General features: G+C 35.6%; 1 protein-coding gene across 1 annotated transcript in view; it reads right to left on the bottom strand.

The window, feature by feature from the left end:
- Positions 1-9,004: 9,004 nt before the first annotated feature.
- Positions 9,005-16,335, bottom strand: part of BARHL1 (BarH like homeobox 1) — a 7,434-nt gene continuing 103 nt past the window's right edge. Inside the window, exons 1-3 of the mRNA XM_089499015.1 lie at positions 15,979-16,335; positions 13,190-13,412; positions 9,005-9,299 (exon numbers count right to left, since the gene is read on the bottom strand). The exon at positions 15,979-16,335 is cut by the window's right edge and continues 103 nt beyond it. Of these exons, the coding sequence (XP_089355141.1) occupies positions 9,005-9,299; positions 13,190-13,412; positions 15,979-16,335 (875 nt within the window). The remainder of the gene's footprint in view (positions 9,300-13,189; positions 13,413-15,978) is intronic.

The following is a 16,335-nucleotide window of genomic DNA, read 5'->3' as shown; positions in this document are numbered from 1 at the left end:
ACTTAATAGAACAATTACCTGACTAAGCCCAGATCCAAAGAGCAGCAATCCTATAATACCTAAGGAACAAAGACAATGGGTTTTATGTCTTTTAATCTGTAGGAGAAAACTTTCATCAACGCCAAGAAGAGACCAATAGAGTCTTTAACTTTGCTTGGTCGGATGATTTAGTGCTGTGTTTATCGGTTATACGGAAAGAGTGTTAAAGTAAGACATCAAATGATCTAGTCTTGTACTTTTTCTATTTTTTACCTAATCCCATACATAAATTAGTGTCAATTTTAACCTGCTATCTGCATTTCTTATAATCATATCTGGTTAATGCAGCAGCGCTAGTGATACCTCATGATTTCTTGGCCATGACCCCCAGCTCTTTAAAATGTGATTATGCTATATATGGTGATATAACCCCCCCCCCCAGTGCTGTATACAGTGATATAACCCCCCCCAGTGCTGTATACAGTGATATAACCCCCCCCCAGCGCTGTATACAGTGATATAACCCCCCCCAGCGCTGTATACAGTGATATAACCCCCCCCAGTGCTGTATACAGTGATATAACCCCCCCCAGCGCTGTATACAGTGATATAACCCCCCCCAGCGCTGTATACAGTGATATAACCCCCCCAGCGCTGTATACAGTGATATAACCCCCCCAGCGCTGTATACAGTGATATAACCCCCCCAGCGCTGTATACAGTGATATAACCCCCCAGCACTGTATACAGTGATATAACCCCCCCCCAGCGCTGTATACAGTAATGTCGGTCGGTGACAAAAACCTGGTTTTATCTCATTTTGTTTCAATAAACTCCCTTTATCTACAGAGCCGGAGGCCGCCATTGTTGTCAGTCATGTGATATTTTGGGTTTCCCTGTTCAGAAACCACACTGAGCTGATGCTTTACAGTAATGCTAATGAAGTCCCTTCCTCCATAGACTTCCATTAGTCAGAGAGTCCTGCTGGGTAAATAAGACTGAGTCATTCTATTGCTTCCCACAGGCAGTATGATGAGAGAGAGTAAAAACTCATAAAAATGGCTAAAATGCAGCTGCCTGAAAATAATATATTATAGGACAAAAACTACAACTGTTAAAAAAAAATAAATAAATAAAAAGACTCCTGCAATATTTTTTTAAAGCTGTTTTAAGTATTTTTAATCTGAAACTAGTTGGGATTCCTGTTTTTCTTCAGTGGCGTTTCCTATAAACTCCAAGACAGACCATTAATGAACTGAATACCTGCATGGAATTAATTAATAAAACCAGCGTCTCGTTAAAAACGGCAAGTCGGGGGTCCTTTTTTTAAACGCATTCTGATAAATTTCCTGCAGATAGAACGTTTCGTTTCTGTTTCGGGCAGAATCTCTCCGAGGCTCCGGGAAGAATTCAATATCAGAGAAACTTATTCTGATTCCCAATTTTTTTGCCGGCCGCGTTCTGCCCATCCCGGAAAAAAAACGCAAGCCCTCTTTTACTTGGACTTTCCTTTTGATGGGTTTTTAATATGTTTTAAAGAGTTTTGTTTTGTCTCATTCTTATTCAATGAGATTAATCTAAATCACTTATCCCTTGGGTTTAAGTCAATCCGTGTTGGATGTTGCATGGGTTTGCTTTGCGGAGCCGAGGGGTTTTTTTTTTTTTGGTGGGGTTTTTTTTTTTTTGTTTGCAAGCTGCTATATACTCCATTCTTACTTCATTAACCTCATCTATTCACAATCCTTCTGCCAACCGCAGTCCTGGCGAAGGGTTTATCCGTCCTTTTCACATGCAAAGCCCGAGCCGGCCACAAAGGAACGAGCCTTATTGACTTAATTAGCTGGCTGCGCATTTTGCAAAAATTGTATTAATGCCCTTTAGCCACATTAAGGCCGAGCAAAGGGAAACAACGATGGGTTAATAGAATTGGCAGCCGTTAGAAAAAGTGTACATTTATATTTTACGCTATTTGCTATGAAATGTTTGGATTTCCATAAAATGTTACTTAATTAACTGCATTTGTGAATTTTTATTTAAAAAAAAAATCCTTCTTTGCCGCTCATGCTCCAGAAATATCGCTGGAAAGGAAATATATTTGTAATATCATAGGTTTTTTGGTTTTTTTTATCGGTTTCTAGATGTTTCTATATTGGCCAGATCTGTTTTATATCAATAAAAAATATAATCTATAAGTGACGCTTCCTTGATATATATATTTTAACCTCCATTCTTCAGCTTTATTGTGTATTTCCATCAGATTTGGCAGCACTGGAGACGGAAGGGGATTCAGAAACGGGGACAACCGATACCCCAAACATTCACAAAAACAAGGTATTTCCAAGCTAATTGATAAGGTTCTTCGTTCTGTTATCTTTTACCCCATCTATCAACTGCCCCCTTAGTGTTTATCCCACTCAGGGAAACCCCTCTTCTTTTGCTACAGTGGGGGCAATTCCCCGGTGAGCCAACATGCTTGGTCTACGTTCACCAAACATCTCAGAGCTTGTGAGTTGAGTTCAGTTCTTACGATTTCTTTGGGGCTCTTGCAGAACTCGACCGGGAGAGCTGTGGGCCAGGCGACTCCAAGAAGCTTCTGTTAACGGTTAGTTCTGGGCTCCTCATAGACGCTGAGAGTCTCATCTTGTCCTTGAGTTGGACCAAAGCTGCCATAGCAAGGGCTTGGCGGATCGTGAAAGATGGGAATTCTTTGGAAGACTCCCCACTGACCACCTTCGCATGGAGTCAACAGTCCTCCAGAGCAAATATAACTTCAAACACTCAGTCTACAGAGCCTGAATGTTCACTGATTTGTCTCCCACTAAGTTATAATTTAACTGAAAATGTTTCACCGACAGGAGCTGTACGTTTCGTGGCGATGCGGCTCAAACCTCTTTATAAAGGAGACAGAGAGGGGATATCGCCTTCCACGCAGACCCCCAAAGACACTCAATGTGAACTTTGGTTATTGAATAAAACATTTTACTTTAAATACATATTACCTATGGACAACAATTAATAGTATTTATTAATATTAAGTCTCCTGTGTAATATGTGTATATATGAATATAAATATATTAATAAATGTGGCCTCTGTGTTCATTTTTTTTTTTTAAGTTTTTTTGTGTTTGAAAAATTTGTTGGATTGACTTTTTTGTATTTTTTTTTTTTTCTGATTAATTATGGAGCCTAAATGCTCCAAATTCTGAACGGTTTTATTTCAAACAGTTTGTGAGGAAGCTGTTAAAACATTTTCTTGTTGTTGGTGGAGTAGAATCAAGCTCTACGCGTGCCGGCGGGTGGCCACATATGTTCTTTATATTATTATTTCAGTTTGTACAAACATAAGTCTCTTTTACGTGGATGAGCGAGCCCGGTGTTACAGAACACGTTGGCGCGTTATAAAGGATAATACGACTCACCATCCACATCTTATCGGAGTCGTGCAGTACCCTACCCTTTCCCCTAGAATTTACCGGCAGATTGGCCCCCATTCGGCCCCCGTCTAGTCTGCCCGTTTCTCCTGCTGTAAAGACTCAAACCTTAATCAGTCGTTGATCTCGTCTTAGATTCAGGAGCCGTATGCCTACCCCATGCATGTTTAATACCCTCACTGTATTCATGAAACAGGTTTAATAGGCAGCATCCCTTTAACTTGATTGGAATCTGAATAGTCTGGCCTCCTGGACATTACATTGTATCGGGCCGTTGCAGTGGATACTTTCCCCTAAAATATATGGCGTTAATCATGGGGCATACATGCGCCACCGCAAGGGTTCAATGGACCAGATCATCCCTTGAATGCTACGCGCTTATGAAAAATGCATGTTGCAGGCGTCGTAGGTGGCGAAGAGACCTGTAAAATGAAAAATGAATAAGCGCTCCGCATGAAGCAGTCTCTGTGTTATTGATATCATATGTGTGAAGGTTCAAAAGAGTCCTGGGATGGAAACAATGGGCATCGTGGATATAAGGATGTGGAATGCGCATGCACAATGCATTAACGTTGCACTTGAGACCTGGTGACGTTGCCAGCCTACGGGTCACCGTAGCTAACTTTGGCCACAAAAACAAGACATATTCATACACGCGATGTGTGTTTTTTGGGGGATTGTGAGCCTTTCCATTCACCTTTCCATTCAAAAGGTTGTCCTAATCCCAGTGTTCCGCCTTCATCACCTCTATTGTCTCCGTTAAAGCTATAAACTTGTAGAATATTAAATAATAACGCTCGCTAGCCTAATTCTTGCAACATTTTGTTTGCTCGTGTGTTTTTTGTTTTTTTTTCTTCTTCTCGACCCAACAGAATCTTTAGGCCGGGCGATAATGTCCCCCCGGTGTGAGATGACCGCGGGACGGAGGACTCGCCGTGAAACCACTTTATTAAAAAGAAGTCAAAACACAATAGAAACAAAAGCGTCTTCAAAGAAGGCTCATCTTACACGCTGTAACTCTTGACACCCTTAATTCAAGGACTGGCTTATCCCGGGAACATCATTCAAAGAAGACTTTTGTCTCTCGTGAAACAGACCTGGACTTTTTTTCTTCTGTGCGTGTAAGCAGACAGCGGTGGGGTCATTCAGGACCCCTCGATCTCGGGGCTGAGAGACAATGGAGGTCCTCAGCCTCCCAGTATGCGTTAATGGGCTGCAGAATGAAGAGGGTACACGGGGATAAGCCTCGCAGTCCATCTGTTGGATGCCTCCACCGGTAGCCGCTTCCAGTCTGTCCTTAGTCACCAGCTGCTGGCTAGCTGGCTGTCACCGATCCAGCCACGCTCAAAAGGACTGGAAACAATTCATCCAGCAAGGCGATCATTTAAAACACTTAAGCGATTATACACTCGCGGTTAGCATTAATAATTGAGCGGGATTTTTGTTATTAAGACAGAGGTGTGAGCGGCGTCTGTTTGAAGGGGGGGGGGTGGTTAGGCCAGGTTGGCCGCAGGATAATGGCTTCTATGGTCGACCACATGCCAGCACTTTGTCTTCACCAAATTTGGGGCGGCATTCGAGAAATCAGGTTCCCAAAACAGAGGTTCTGAATAAGGGATATGAAACATTTTAACGTGAGAGCGTGCTATTATTAAAGCTTCTGTTCCACTTTGTCTGCTGAATTTAACACTTTTTGAAACTAAATGTAGCATCAGAAGCATCATTTTCATAAATGACTAAACACTTCCAACAAATGTGGATTTTTTTGGGGGGATGCTTAATTATCATGTGACCTAAAAGAGGCTTTTGGTTTTTGCAATGCAAATTACAAAAAAAAAAGTTTTCTTTGAAGGTTTTATGCTGTTTTTATGTGATAAATCAGAAAGCGACAGAAGTAATACGGTGTCCTTGCTTAACAAGCTAGGGACCCAAAATACATTGTCAATTTGAACTAACAATATTGGGGGCCCGGGGGGCCCATTAAGTTGATGCAGGGGACAGACCGTTGCAGGAGGTAAACATGTATCTCTATATCATGATGGGTTAATGTATTATTGTATTTGTGGTCCTAGATTTCAGGTGTCCAAATCGGGACACCTGTGTTGGGGGGTGCGGCAAGAGACAGTGGGCGGAGTCAGAGGTGTGGCCACTCACCCACCTTCCACAAGGTGGTCACGTGGGGGCTACAACGAAGCAATGTAAATACCATTGCAGGACAGAGCTACGCTGCCCACAACTGCGGGACTGTGCCAAAAATCAGGATTGCCCCTCAAAAACTGGACTGTTGTGATATATGCCTCCAAATCACGTGTCCGTGGCACGTATAGGGCGGATCGACATGTATTTCCGTGTAAATAGAGTGCGAGTGGATGTATACAGGCGAGTGTGTGCGCATGTATGAGTGCAAGCATGTGCTAGTAAGCCCCATCCCCCAATGAAGCCACGCCCAGTGTCCCAGAATCCCTAAAAATGAATGTGGCCCCCAAGTTTCACATTGTAAGAACCATTAGGGAGACCCTATCCTCCTATACCCATTAAATCGCTTAAAGACGACGCCAAGACCCGATATATTTCATTATAAAAGTTTATTTCAGTTTTTGAGGGAAGAAACATAATTTTAAGAATCTCTGCATGGAGAAATAACTTTGCTGTTATTTTGGTTCCGCAAAACCCAGCAGATAAAATAAAAACCCGCTTTCCCCACAAATAAATAATATCTCCGGTTATTTACATTCTATGACATATAGAACGGGTGGCGCTTTTCACCCATAGAATGGGTTTCCGCCAGATGTCTTTTCCGTCGGCTTTTTAAGCAGCTTACTGACGCCGGCAGCTGAGAATTTATTTTCAAACTTATTAAACTTTATTGCACCGAGGACATTACCACAAAAAGTATCAGCTTCCATTCCTTTTAGACTAGAAGTTTTTTCATAGGTCTCATCCCTTGGCATGATAAAAATGCATCCCGGTGCGCGGTATATATATATTTGCCCATCTTTAAAGTTTATCTTTACAATATTTTACATTATTATCTTTTATTTATAAGGTTGATTCTTAGGAATAAATCACGTCACTAAAGCTGATATTTTTAAGCCCTTTTTCTTGGAAAACAGGCCAACAGCAAATGTAGAAACATAGAACCTGCCGGCAGATCGGCCCCATTCGGCCCCCTGTCTAGTTGCCCAGTTTTCCTGCTTTAAAGGCTCAAACCTTAATCAGTCGTTGGTCTCGTCTTAGATTCAGGAGCCGTATGTCTATCCCATGCATGTTTAAACTCCTTCACTGTATTACCCTCTACCACTTCTGCTGGGTTGCTGTTCCACTTTTTTACCAGCCTCTCTGTAAAGTAACACTGCCACATTGCAAGAACATTAAATAATTAATCCAATTGTGATGTCACATTTGATCACACACATGCTGTAAATTAATTAAAAATGTAGATGGTCCAATATTTTGTAGTATTGTTAGGGGTTAAAACAATAGGTTAAAACCCTAAAAAAAACCTTATATGGCCCATGTGGCCATATCAGACACTTAAAGTGAATATTTATCATTAAAAAAACATTTTGGGGCCATAAAAGGCATTTTTTCTGCAAATACTGAGGTTCTTGGTAACTTTCATCAGCACGATAAAAAAAAAATGAATCAGCTTTTTTTGGGGGTAATTTTATTTGTTATTTTTATTTGTTTATTCCGTGTTGTCAATAAATAATAAATACATTTAAAAATGGATGTGTTTGTATTATTTTTGGCTATTACAAAATGTATATACATTCCTTGAATATTTATAGATTAACCACTTTTGTGCCAGTGGATTTACAAGATCAGTTATTCACATTTTCCCACCCATAAATTAATACCTTTAACACTCTGTGTGCCAGAGTGATGTGAAAAAAATATATATTAATGTATCTGGGTAGTATAGCGCTAATCAGAATTTAAAATCAGAATGTAAAATGTTTACAAGAGCGTGGCACATAAGAGGTTAACTAACAATCACCAGTTTGTTTTTCAGAAATTCCGATACGATAGCCAATCATTTTTGTTGGATTAACGGTATTTTTTTTATAAATAGGTAGACAACAATATTTATAATTTACAAACAAATATGTACAGTATTTAAAAGTCCGTCCATTTTCTTTTTAACCAATTCTGTAACTGAACTTATCGTAACAATTAATGCAACTTAATATTCAATTTTATCAATTAAAATAATTTAATTTGCAATTTATTCAAGAGGGAATTTAAAAAAAAATAAGTTTTCTTAATAAATAAGGTCGGGTCTTCCCATAATTTGTTTAATTCCCATGGCGTTCCACCAACTTTGCTGAGTTTAACCCTTTTGTAACTAAATGCAGCATTGAAAACAATATATTTAGTACTGTTGAATTTCCAAACCCTTTTGTCTCATTAGTCATGATTTTTCCCGGGAACACTTAATTGTCATGTGTCACAAAGGCAGGAATTAATAGGTTTTTGAATTAGAAACTTAAAATGCTTTTAAAAAGTTTCTGTGTTGTTTTGAATGTGACCTTCAGGAAAAAACAGTCAAATGAACCAAACAGCTAAGATTTGTCATGTAGAGAGTATGAGGAATAAAATCTCATTTTTCTCTATTATTTAAATTCTTATTTCTGAACAAATTCTTAATTATTTTCTTTCATTGTTTTTTTTTTCCAAATAATTTATTTATTTTAGGAAATGACCTCAATGATAAGCATTTTATTATAGTAAATTTTTTATTTATGGTGAGGCTGTCCAAATCCAGTGTCTTGGTGATGCTCTGAATGAATGGAGTAATTGCATGTAAATGAAAGGAATAGAGGGTTTGGGCTTCTGTATAACTAAATATATCAAATTATTTTAAATATGCGTAACTCTAAACGTCCAAAGGTCTCATTTTAAAGGTTGCGATGCTGGGTTCTTCCTAAAATAAATATATTGCAATCAAACATTTGATCAGATCTTCCCAACCCTGGCCTACGTGCCATCACACACTGCTAATTCATTCGCTTAGTCTTTGTAAAGGACAGATCCACCAGCTCTGGTCGTGGAGCCACCTGGCATGGCACGAGGATGTCCTGAAAACATGGGATCTTTGGACACTAAGGGATAGGAAACTTTGTATCATGGGAGCCATTGTTCCTTAAGATGTAAAGTTTCAGGGTTCTAAGAAGTTATTTGGCGCTTAAGGAGCTCATATCCCAACAGATAGCCCATTGTATGGAGCTAATGGTTTGGAGCTCTCTAGATGGGGTAAACTAGGGATCGATAGATTGAAATTAAAATATAAATGTACCCATATTCACATAATGTCTTTTTCTGCATTTAGATAATATACCATTTCTGAAAAGCAAAGGTTAGGGCTTGGTCACATTGTGTTGAGTATCTTCTCTTTACTCATGAGAGTTCTACAAAATTGTCTTCTCTTGGGCAATGGAAGGTCACTTTGTATCAGAGACTGGAGCGATTCTCCGCACCTAAAATGTTCATATATATACAGTTTATCCTGCTGGTACTTCCATGTCTCCTCTGGTGCTGTCGGTGAATCTCTGTTTTTGGCACCTGGGATGCTGGTCAGATATAGGTGGCATTCATCGTGGCTGTGTGGCCCTGGGCAGGACTCCTGTAAGAGGAGGCAGAGCTGGCGGAGGTTCGTTGCCCCCCTGAAGTCCATGAATGAGAATCCTTGGAACCAGCGGTCTTTGCAAAGCAGGGGGTGGTGCTGTTGGACCCCTATATAAATAAAGGGCCGCTCCTGGATCCAAGTTGGAGACAAGACTTTGGGGATAGAAATATGGAGAGGGAAACATTCTTTGAAGGGCAGAGTAATTACCAGCCTCTGCCAGAAGTTCAAGTCCAACTGCGGTTTGTCTTTTCCACTTTGTCCTGTGTAGAGAAGGGAAAAAGTCAGATCCTCTACTCCAGATATCAATAGAAACATAGAATTTGCCAGCAGATCAGACTCGTTTGGCCCAATCTAGTCTTAAACCCAAGAGGTTGTTGTAAATTGGAGGATGCCCACCATTTCTCAGGCATCTCCCAGATTCTTGAGAACTGGCAGCTCAGCTCATAGGGAACCCATATGATGACGTATTATTATTATTATAGCTCCATCGTATTCAGTAGCAGTGTGCAATGAGTAAACAGAGCAACAAGTAGTGCCATCACATAACAATTTTGACTTATAGAAACAAAAGGTGAGAAGAGACTGGCTCAAAGGAGCTTACAATCTACGGTTCAGTAAGACTTCTAAGTTACTCCCAAACTATATTAACTCGCTTTTCTTAAAGACCAAAAACAGACCGCATTAGAACTTTCATAAATTACACTCAGGATATCCAGCTGCACAAATAAGATTCATTAATAACTGCGGAACATATAATAATCAGTACAAATCTGCATGTGTTACAATTGAAAAAACATACGGATCAAGTCAAGAAATGGAGAAATGTATCATTTCCAACAATCTGCACATGTAGCATATCTGTATGGTGAGAATATATTGTGCAATAAAATGTGTTGTGTACCCTAAGTATTCCTATTACACTATGCATTCACCTCAACGTGCAATTTCAAATATTAGGGGCAATATATATATCATATGTCGTATATATATATATATATATATATATATATATATATATGTGTGTGTGTATATATGTGTGTGTGTATATATATGAAAATATATAAATATGTGTGTGTGTATATATATATATATATATATATATATATATGGGTGTGTATAATTTGTGTATACAGAAAAAGAAAAGGAAGAAAACCACACAAGTAGTATTTTGGGGAGCAACCTATTAATTTAACACTTTTGTAACTAAATTCAGCATTAGAAATATCATCTGTCCTATTGCCTAAATGTCCACAGCCTTCCCAGTTACAATTTTGCCTAGGTCATCATTTTTTGCTGGAATTCTTAATTGTCATGTGACTCAAATGCAGACACTGATAGGTTGTTCTCAGTGAAACAAAAAAAATATTTTCATTTTCTGGGGTTTCTGTTTTCTTTTTATATGACTAAACTTTTGACAGATCTGCTATGGTTAATTTACTTAACATACTAGAGAATGGATCATAATCATAATATATCTAATAATGTAATAAAAATAATTTGTAATTTAATAACGTACTTTTATGCACTAAACCCAGCATTATTTGTAATCTTGCTGGTACAAAAAGACCAAAAGAGACAAAATGCCCTTGCCCTGATAATTTAAAGTATTAATACATTTTAAATAATAATTTGCCTTATATATTTAAATATTATATAAATAATTAATATATATATGATATTCTTCCATTGTTATTTTTAAAATACTACTAAGATGTTAAATGTCTTGCAACATGTTTTTTTTAATTTTTATTTAAATACAGCAAATGGGATAGTTTACATTTTCCAATAGAGTGTAGAGTGAGCAAGCTCCATTCTATCTTCTATAGGGTCTCCAATTGTCCCACATTTATCTATATAGCACTGAAGAAAAAATTGATTTATTAATAAAGAACGAATCATTAATTGATCACACTCATGTCAGCTTCTTCTCAGATAATGTTCAATAATCATAGCTCAGGATAAAATATATACATATATATATGTGTGTATATATATATAATGTATATATATAATATATATAAAATGTATATAAATATAATGTACTTTTAAGATTTCAAACAGATGAATGGATCAATTATTGTATCATTAACTTCTAAATCAAACACTATATTTATAATATACACACGATCAGATATGCTATAATTTATTAAAGAGTATATAGAAGTATACAGTGAATTTTTCAGGAGTAGATTTATGGTCAAATGTTTTATAATATGATATTAACTATTTTTTGTCAAATAGGGACTGTAAAAAACGAAATAAGAAAAAACGGAAGAAAAGATAAAAATGGGAAAATATCTGGAAAAAAGAAAACTAATTAAAAAAATACTAAAAATGTATGGAAAAAATACAAGGAATACATAAATATGATCTTTTCTAAGTCGGTGGGATCCCCTTAGGACACCTTGCTGGGAATGTCAAAATCTATTGTACCTAGACTTTAATAAATCAATTTAATATGCTACATTGGAAGGCTCAAATATTCCCAACTTCCCCTTCCCTCAATTTCCTAAGAAATAGCCCTATTTTCAAACTTAAATTATTCATAATTCATAATTATAATAATTGTGTAATTACTTGAACGGGCTTTTAATTATTGATGCCCAAAGCAGTAATTGGTATTTATAATTAATGTGTCAATGTGTTGCACCCTTGTGTTTATTTAAAGTAGCATTTTGTTGGTTTTCCAGGGACTGTTTGACTGGTTTTATCAAAACCAGGTCACTGGGAAAGAGATGGAACCATTACAGGACAATTCACACCATCTCATTTCAGCAGGGAAATGGTTAATGTATGTTATATGTGAATTATAAGTGCTGCATGTTTGCAAGAAATATATATATATATATATATATATATATAAAACAATTTAAATTATTAAATTATTATAAAATTAGTCTAATAATTAAAATTGTTATATAATACATATACATAAATATATATGGAGAGACAGACAAACAGAGAGGGAGTGAAATGTAAATTATATATATATATACACAATTCATATTTATTTCTTAGTAATAGTATGTACGTTCCACACGCTTGACGTAATAATTTCATATATATATATAAATCACATACAGTAATATATATCTATATATATATATATATATAGATCTATCTCTATCTATATATAACTATATATATATAAATATATCTATATATATATATAGATATATATATAAAGTATACAGTGGTACAAGAGATAATTTTTATATGGATGAAAAAATTTATAAAATGTACAGGAAATGTATAGAAACTAAGTAAAAATAAATAATATATTCCTTATACAGCTTATTAATTAGTATAGATTCTGGGCAAGTAGAGTGTTAAACTATTAGATAAGATGTGGGTAGGTAGTACGAACAAATAATTTAATTAATATGATTTTTAATTTTGTAAATACAACTAATTGCAGAGAAACTAAAACAACATTTCTATGAAGAAAAACATTTCTGTTGTATCGAAATATAATTAATGACCCAATATTTTAATGTTATTTATATAAATATTAATATATGTATGTAACAGGGCTTCCATGTTAAGAGAGTAGAGGAAACATTTTAATTATATAGTTTTAAGGATGGATATAAAATAAATATAAAAAAGAATAATAAGAAGTGTCAATAAATTGATCTTAATAGAAAGCCAAGTATTATGATCAGAATATTTTTACATCTGAAAAGTTTGGAAAAACGTAATTTCCGCCTTGAGGCATCTTCAGCTGATGATGGAGAATCAGCTCTGTGACGTCATGTCAGTGTAAAATAAACCCATATTTAGGATATTGGGGTTCTATTTTTTGTTTAAAGTTTAGATTATCTCTATACAAAATGTTAGTGTTAGTTCTAAATTTTTAGAACCTAATCTTTTACCTTTTTTCAAATTTAAATTTAAGATAAAATAAACTGAAATGTTCTTGTTAGGTTTCATAATAAATAAATTCATATATAGGGAAATCATTTACATTTTATAAAATGCAATCTGTGGACCTTGCACAAAGCTTAGGCATCTTCTGTGCGTCCAGCCATGATTGCCATGCTGGGGTATGTGGGAACGTTGCAGGATGGGGTGCTCCAGTGTTGGGGTGTCTAAGGGTCACATTGTGGTTTGTTGCCCTGTGTGTTAGCACTGGGTGGGGGGTAATTACCTCCTGTTCTGGTACCAGGTCTTGACCTGGGTGTCTGTGAGGTTGAGGGAAGCTGCCAGCTCCATCCTGTCCTGGACACTCAGATACTTCTGCCTTTCAAAGCTTCGCTCCAGCTGAGCCAGCTGATGGTCAGTGAACGCGGTGCGAGCTTTCCTAGGCTTCTTCAGCCGAACTGGAGGACTATCCCTGGAGCTTGAAATTTCCCGGTCCCCTTCCTCTTTTACTGCAAAAACAAAGAGGAAAAATCTAATCACTGAGACCAGAATCTTAATTAGATAAGACATATTAACATTATACTAAATCCAGATCCTGATGCAGACATATACTGCAGTGGAAACGTTGTCAGGATTATCTTTTTGTATATTAACCAATATTGTTCTAAATATATAACCTTCAATTCTTTAACATCTAACAATCGTGTTTAATATGTATATTAAGTTAATATTTAATTCCCTATACTCTTATTAAGTACATATCAAGGGCCCCTTTCGACTAGAATTACAATGAATAAGCATTTTCTAAGTCAAATTAATATGGAATTTATAAAATTCATAATGAATAAAGGACAGATAAATAGGGTAAAATATTTCAAACAAATACAGTTAATTCAACAAAAGATCCCACCAACACTGTTCAAATATAAAATGTCAATAACATCCATCATCCTCTTTTTTGTTTTTAAACAATTATACCAACCCCTACTAATATATATATATATATTATTGTGATACGAATAGTAAAAGATATAATATTATATAGTATTTTTCTCCTTCTATTTTCTTCTTCTTTTTCTTCTTCTTGTTTTTTTGTTGTATTATTGTTATCATTATTTTAGTAATAATAATAATAACAATGATAATAATAATAATAATATTTATTATATTCCTTCTTCTCCATGATGATGATGATGATTATTATTATTATTATTATAGTAATACTAAAAATAATTCTATTTTTATTTATGCATGCATGTGGAAAATAACTTCGATTGATTATTTTTTTAAATACAATATAAGAGCCCGCATTGTATAAAGTGATTACATTTCAGCTTTCCCACACGTTTTATTGTGGAATAATGGGAGATTTTGCTAGTGACAGGGCTAAAGTTGATTTCTCTCTGTAGGAAGACGATAATCCATCTTAATTGAGCCACCGGGGAGTCAAATCCTCAACCAGAACCTCAGGAGCTAATAAACCCAATAGCAGAGGCAAAATAACTATATAGATATTTTTATATACATAGCACCCTGGTGCCCATTGACCGGTTTTAGAGAAGACAAAATCATGAACAAAATATAGAAAAATCCCCTTACAATTAACTATTGATAATGAAAAAGAGATATAGGTTGCGATATATTCGGCTAAAATACCTATACAGTCATATATATATATCCATATGTTAAGAAGATAAAATACTCCTTAATTTTCTATTCCACTGAAATATCACTTTGTTGCTATTAATAGGAATGTCTCTGACATTCCAATCTAGTCAAGAATGAATTTGCCAAAACGCAATACAAATTGGTGAAATTTGTAAAAAATAAAATAATAATAAAATACAATTTTAGGCTCAATTTGCTCTGTTATTGCTCTGTTATCTTTCTGGGTGCTTATAATTTGTCTCCTTCTTGTGCATCTCATGTGTAGATTTAAATACACATTTTATATCTGAGAATATTTATATAAAAGTCTCAAAATTAAATTTCCATCAGTAAATGGTAATAATAATGATAATAGTAATTAATGCTATAGTTTTTTTTGGCTGTTTTAGCTAACAACACGTGATAAATCTAATAGGTTTTTGCCTATTTTTTCACCTGGGTTTTTTCCTTGTGTAGGTTCAATAAAATGATTCAATTTGTTCTGTTAAATGCAAGTGTAGGATAAAGATGTTTCTAATAAAATGTATTAAAAGTTGAATTAATTGAGTTTCTTTAGCCATCGGGTCTCATTTTTTAAATAAACACCGACACCGATTAATTCAATTTATCACTATAACTGTCATTTATACATTTCAAAACATTATTAAAAATCTCATTATATTTCACTCCGTAGGAAAAATAAATTGCTATACATAAAATAAGTGTTTTTTAATAGTTTTAAATTATTCCAGAAAAATAACAGTCAATGTGACAGTCAATTTAAACATATTTTGAATTAAATAATCCATACAAAGACCTAAAACAATGGAATATATATATATATATATATATATATATATTGTAGATACTTTCTATAGTTTTACGTATAATAAATGTCTTAATTCATTAATGCGATTAGAATTAATGACTAATGAACATCAGCTTTTACCTTAATTGGTTCCACATTTATTCTTAATATTTAATTCAGACAAAGAAGCCTAAAAAGGGAATTTTGTGATCTTTGGTTATTTCTGTTATTTCTATTCGTTTTTATTTATTTTTAAAATAAAATTCTATTTCTGTATATTACCAAATTTTCCCTTGGTGGTGCTAAAATGTGTGATTTATGGATATATTTGCGGGTAAAATTATTATGAAAAATTACTTTTTTTTTGTTCCCAGTTTTTCTTTCCTCTTTTCAAGCTTTTATCGCTTGATTTTAGAATGGTGGATTAGGTCGCATTACAAAAAAAAATATAACACCCTGAACTCAATTTCCATAATAAAAAAAGAGGATACTTTGTTACTAGTTTAGTCTTTGTGGGATGTTTATTATCAGGTAGTGATGACATTTAGTTGCCCAAATGTCAGAGTCTGGAAAGGAATTCTAGGTTAATAGTTTAACCGGTTGGTGCAACTCACCTTTACCTTTGAATTCGGAGTCTGATGAGGTTGAGCTACTGCTTTTGTCCAGTTTGTCCCTAAAGTCTTCTCCATTTTTGGTGGACAAACAATGCCCCAAGTCTTGGGTTGGCTGTCCATTGCTAGAATAGGGGGCACATGTTGCTAAAGGTTTGCAGTCTGCTAATATGTCCCTGATAAGGAAGGATGAGGTGACAGTTCTGGATTGAGAAGGACCTGAGAGGTGGACACCTTGTTGGAGGTTGGAGTCTATAGCAATGGGGACTACTTGCCTGGAGCTGACCGACTCTAAGCACTCCCTAGGTGGGGAGGGTGGGGAGGAACAACCGCTGCTGACTTCAGACCTTGGGCTGAGCTCCAGAG

This window comes from Sceloporus occidentalis, unplaced genomic scaffold, assembly GCF_023333645.1.
Source record: "Sceloporus occidentalis isolate IW3139 unplaced genomic scaffold, rSceOcc1.0.p SCAF_127, whole genome shotgun sequence".
Lineage (NCBI taxonomy): Eukaryota > Metazoa > Chordata > Lepidosauria > Squamata > Phrynosomatidae > Sceloporus > Sceloporus occidentalis.
Note: the sequence above shows the minus strand (reverse complement) of the source record. Positions and strands in the feature narration are given on the sequence as shown.